At 42.2% G+C, this 5,389-nt stretch overlaps 1 protein-coding gene across 3 annotated transcripts in view; it reads right to left on the bottom strand.

The window, feature by feature from the left end:
- Positions 1-5,389, bottom strand: part of kalrna (kalirin RhoGEF kinase a) — a 179,480-nt gene that overhangs the window by 78,261 nt on the left and 95,830 nt on the right. For all 3 annotated transcript variants that reach the window (XM_032515387.1, XM_032515389.1, XM_032515388.1), the window contains exons 21-26: positions 5,187-5,255; positions 4,580-4,729; positions 2,684-2,833; positions 2,048-2,162; positions 760-875; positions 363-485 (exon numbers count right to left, since the gene is read on the bottom strand). In XM_032515387.1, coding sequence (XP_032371278.1) covers positions 363-485; positions 760-875; positions 2,048-2,162; positions 2,684-2,833; positions 4,580-4,729; positions 5,187-5,255 — 723 coding nt within the window. The remainder of the gene's footprint in view (positions 1-362; positions 486-759; positions 876-2,047; positions 2,163-2,683; positions 2,834-4,579; positions 4,730-5,186; positions 5,256-5,389) is intronic.

The raw sequence follows: 5,389 nt of genomic DNA, 5'->3' as shown, positions 1-5,389 counted from the left end.
CACACACACACACACACACACACACAGATTACTTACTGGAGAAGTCACTGATGTTCTGACTCCCAACATAACATTCCGTAATATAGAATATCCTTGAATTTTTCATACTACGAAAACTGGACTGAATTAAGTATTTTCACTTGCTTAAAAAAACTAAACATAAATTATCTTAGAGATAACCCTCATTTATCATACAGAGTGCAAAGAAACACAAGTAGAACTCAAAGTTTTATCTGTTGAGTCTAAATATATTTCAAGGAGATACAGTGTTTATATATTCTACTGACTCGGTGTTCCCAGCAGGTGGTTTGAGGCTCTATAAAGCCGCCAGTAGCCAACCTCTCCACAAACACACAGCGTACCTTGGCAGTTAGTCTAAAGTGACGGAAGTCGTTGAGGAGCTGCTGCGTCTCTTCGTTGCTGTCACCAGGTGACGTGTGTGTGGCCAGGTAAACTTCACCTGTCTCTTGGATCCAATCCAATGCCTACACACACACACACACACACCACAAAACACACACACACACACCCCCACCACCAAACGCACGCACACAAACGAAAAAGTTGTCCCAATCTCCATTTATTCCCTAATAAACTCACTCCTGTAAAATTAAACCAATGTCCCTTAGTGATGCACATTACCCTAAGCCAAAATCCAGCCAGAACACAAAACACAACAAACACACACACACACACACACACACACACACACACACGCCCCACACACACACACACACACACACACACACACACACTCACCTGTTTAGCGCTGCGTTCAAATACCAAGTACTGCTGACACTGGTCCAGCCTCCGTTTCTTTAATGTCCAGAAGTGAAGCACTCTGTTCTCTCGCTGCAGCAGCTCATTCAGAATGGCTGCACAAAAATCACACAACAATTACATTAAATATGCACTTCCTGCCAAATATCCCCAAATACGCTCCCGGCTAGGGCCGAACGATCGGTTCAACATCGCATCCAATGCAGTTTTATACAACACAATCTAACCAACCAGAGGTTGGAAACGCCTGGCCCTGTGAGCTGTACACGTATACACCGTTCCATACGTCCCACATGACATATGTGAACGAACGTAGACGGATATATTGGTGGGCCGATATATTATCGGCCGACAGTCTGTCGGTTTTTCTGTTTTATTTTGATGGTCTGGTTTTCTGTCTTGTTTTGTTTTACTTGCTGTCTTTTGTTTTTTTCCCGCTCTTGTGATTGCCTGATGTTTTTTTCCCCTTTTTCCCAGCCTCTTGTTACCCTCTGGATTTAGTCTATGTGTTCCCCCTGTCTTGTGTCCGATTAATCGTGTGTGTTTCGCCTACAGTTTGTAGTCCTGTGATTTAGTCTTCCCTGTTAGTCTTAGTGTTCCTATTTTTTACTTGGACTTTATTTTGGATTTCCTTTTTGCCTGCCTTTTCCAGGACTCCTTTGGTTTTGTATATTTTTATGTTTCATCAAATCATCAAACTCTCCTCTGCATTTTGGGTCCACCATTCACCAACCTTCCATAACCATCTTAGTTAAACTAATCTAGTCAAAGTCAAAGTCAAAGTCTGCTTTATTGTCAATATCTTCACATGCCAAGACATACAAAGAGATTGAAATTACGTTTCCCTCCATCCCACGGTGGAGACAAGACATATTTAACCCATTAGGTCCACAGACAAACATAACATTCAGTAAACAATATAAAAAGTAAAAATAAGAAGACATATACAATGAAGAAAATAAGAGCGGCAAAATTTGAGTTAAAATGTGCAATTATGCGTACAGTAGACAGTCAATATAATAGTGCAAAAAGTCAGGCGGTAGCATAGTGGTGCCGGTTTTGTAAGAGCAGCAGAACTGTGTTCAAAAGTGTTTCCAGGACAACAACAACAAGTTGCAAAGTGTGCAAGTGCAAGTACCTTTTCAGTTCAAATCTGTACAAAACTAAAACATGGCTTTACAAAAATATTTGAGCTTTCATAAAAATGCCAGCAATACAGGATTTATTTTTTAAGGTCTATCATATTCAGATTGTCTGCAGCACTGACCTTTAACTTGTTGTTCGGGTCCTCTGGTGTGACCGGCCGCTCCAGGCATGCTCACATTGTTCCTGTGGATGTACTTCAGAAACACCTCAGCATTCCTCCGGGCTAGAGTGCACGCCTGGAGCACAGGGACATGGTGCTTATACCAACAAACTCGCACAAAATACTATCAGTTAAAGTAGTATTCTGGTGCAAAACATTCAGAGGATTTCCCACTTAATCTGTTATTTGCATTTATGAATTCCTGTCATTCAAATTCATTCAATATGTATCTATCAACCAAAAGTCATTTGCATTATGAGGGGGAGGATGTGTGTTGGGTTCTCTTCTCTTTCTTGTGAGTGTGGGGGGGTGGGGGGTGGGAGGTTTATCAGATGTTTATTTAACACATTGGATGAGATGTATGCTTATATTTTTTGCATGTTTACTGTATGTTTTTTGGTTCTCTCTTCTGCCCAAGACTAATTTCTCCGATCGGAGACAATAAATGCTTATTCAATCTTATTTTATCTGCATATTTTATAAAAAGTGAATGAAAAGTGTTAAACTGAGAGTTTTGGATCAGTTCTAAGTAATTTTTACGTCCTTGATTTTGGCAGCAGGCTGTTTTTGGATGTAAGATAATGAGAGATGAATCACCTTAAGGAAGGCTTCCTTCTGCTCCAGGTGTTTACTGATCAGCGGTATAAGGTGTTCGCAGTCGGACGACATTCCCAACTTATCGTGGCTGCCACACCAGTCCTCATCCCGACGATACTCCTGCTCCAGGCTCTCTAACACACTGCACACCTGCACAGTGGACAGACACCAAGAGTTCAAAGTACATTTACAGAATAATTGCCTGACATCCTACGAGTGGCTTCAATCCTGATGTCCCTCTCCTTCCGCTGTTCTGCGTGTTGCAGTTGTTAAACTGTGTTCCCTTCAAGAAACAACAACAACTTTTGAGCTAGCAAGTTGCATGCTAAAAATGGCAAGTTCTGAAGATTTGGATCGTGCAACAAGGCAAGCCTGCTGGGTTCTTTCGGTGAATATTACTGTTGCTTGCTCTGGAGGGAACTGCTAGAACTGTTGGGTCCTTGTAAATGATGTGGTCTTGAGTGGTCTAGACCTACTCTATCTGTTAAGTGTCTCAAGATGATTTGTAAATTGATACTATGAATAAAATTGAATTTAATTTAATAATCAGAAACATTTACAAAGCATTTGTTTACAGTATTTCTTCTCTAACTGGGACGTTTTGGTGGGATTGCTGTGAACAAAGTACACACGGCGATACACTGGTAAGAGCAAAGTAAAGCCACGTATCCAGCTAATTTAAATAGCTCACGTTATTGTATTGTCTCAACAGCTACCTTCATTTAATGTTGCATGTGGTCTTTTCTTTTGCAGGGTGCAAATGTTCCACCAAGACAAGATCCTTCTTGAGATTACTTCGTTGAGCCAACGGCGCTGCGTCCAGAGTTTAGCGCCACCCAAGACAGTTGTGATTGGTTAAAAGAAATGCAAACAACGCAGAGCGTTTTTTTTTCTCTCATCCTGGAATTGCACATTCTCTATAGCACTGTGGAGATAGGTCTTCCTTAGAGCCTACTTGTCCTTGGAGACGCGTGAGCAACTAGACCAACAATCCCAGGTGACAAAATACCAGATTTGTATTTGTAGAAATGTAAACTAAAGCGTTTTTGAAGTTAGAGAGCTGGCTTGGTTGCTGTCCGTTTCGAATGTTGTCATTACTACCGCATAGCACTGTGGGATACTTATGCCGGCATAGTGTCAACTGTAATATTTCACCGGAAATAGTGTGCAATTCATTAGAGGTGGGGAAATGTATATATTGACTAGTGTGCTGTAGCAAAGCGTTAAGTACTTGTGCTGAGTGCAGACTGAGATTTTCCCACTGCTGATTCTATGACTGTTTGAATGATCCTGATGCCAATATTTGTAGCGTAGCGAGGAGTTTAACAACTGCTGGAATGGAATGTGAATGCTGAGTCAGAGATTAAATGTCATCTTTGATTTCTTCCAGTAAATGAAATATTGCACTGCTGCTTAATCTGAACCGCTTAATGATTTTGTGTTCAGTCAACTGAAAAAGTGTGATCTTTGTGGCGAAAATCCTTTCAGCTCGTCTCCTTGGCCTACGTCTTCGTCTTGCTCAGATTACTGCTGCCATTTCACCGGGAGGCATCCGCGTGGAAACCTGCTTGTGGCTGGTTTACACCTGCTTTTAAGAGCCGGAGAATTTCCCACGCAAAATAGAAAACGCTTTCATTGGAAGTTGTTGTACATATTCCCATTCTGTTTATGGGAAACTCCCACTTTCCCCTTCACCCTCCCATGAATGCATAAGCATGACATGGAAAAGACCAATTTACCATTTTCAGTTCCCGAGACAGGCAGTCTGTGCTTTTACCTCAGTGTGGCCTGTTTGTACATACCTCGCCATGCTTTTACGCCCACGTTGCAAAACAAATACACCTGAAGTGGGCGTTAGTACATCTTGCCCTGAGAGTGTGTGTGTTTGTCGTGCACCTGCTCAGACGTCTTGTAAAAGGCCACAGAGGCATTGACAAGCTTCAGACGGTCCTCCATCTTCAGCATCAACTGCTGCCAGTGCACGGCCACTTTCTCAGCACAGCCTCTGATGGCCTCTGGGTCATAGTGGCCTACCTGCAGCACCATCTGGAAGACAGAAGGAGGAAAGAGAGAATGAGACAGAGGGTAATACATGCAAGGCTTTTAAATTGACACCCGCCAACCCAACATTGTAACGTTACTAGCCAACCGCCGGCTAAGTGCGTAGCGCGTGGTATCGATTACGAGCTATGCTGAAACAGAGGAGCTGAAATTAAAGTTTGGAAAACTTCAATTAGGCTAAAGGTACATCTAATTAGCTGGTAACTTGGAATCTACTACTACTTGTTGGCTGGTGATGAAAAAGTTAATTTAAAGCCCTGAACACATGGCCGCGATGACCAGCCCTCAACATCTCCTGGATGCAGGAATGCAGAAATACGGTTTGCAGGATGGCATACAATACGTAGTGGGGTCTTAGTTGTTAGTAAAGTAAGTCTTACAAGTGTGCTACAGCCAACTACAGTAAATGATAAAGCAAGAGTTTTAAAAAGCGTGGATTCACCTCAGCTTTTTGCTGGACCTGCAGAGCGCTCTGATGAGTCTTCTGGAGAGAGTTAGCATGGAAGAGAGACTGGAGGAAGAGAAGGAGGAGAGGAGAGATAGTTCCTAGCAATTAAAATCACTGACTCATTAGATCAATTCAACTTTCAAGGTTCCCTGTGGAGATTGTTGCCACTGATAAGATAGCAATGTTTTTATGCGTGG

Source organism: Etheostoma spectabile, chromosome 5 (assembly GCF_008692095.1).
Source record: "Etheostoma spectabile isolate EspeVRDwgs_2016 chromosome 5, UIUC_Espe_1.0, whole genome shotgun sequence".
NCBI classification, from domain to species: domain Eukaryota; kingdom Metazoa; phylum Chordata; class Actinopteri; order Perciformes; family Percidae; genus Etheostoma; species Etheostoma spectabile.
This window is presented reverse-complemented; position numbering and strand designations above follow the sequence as displayed.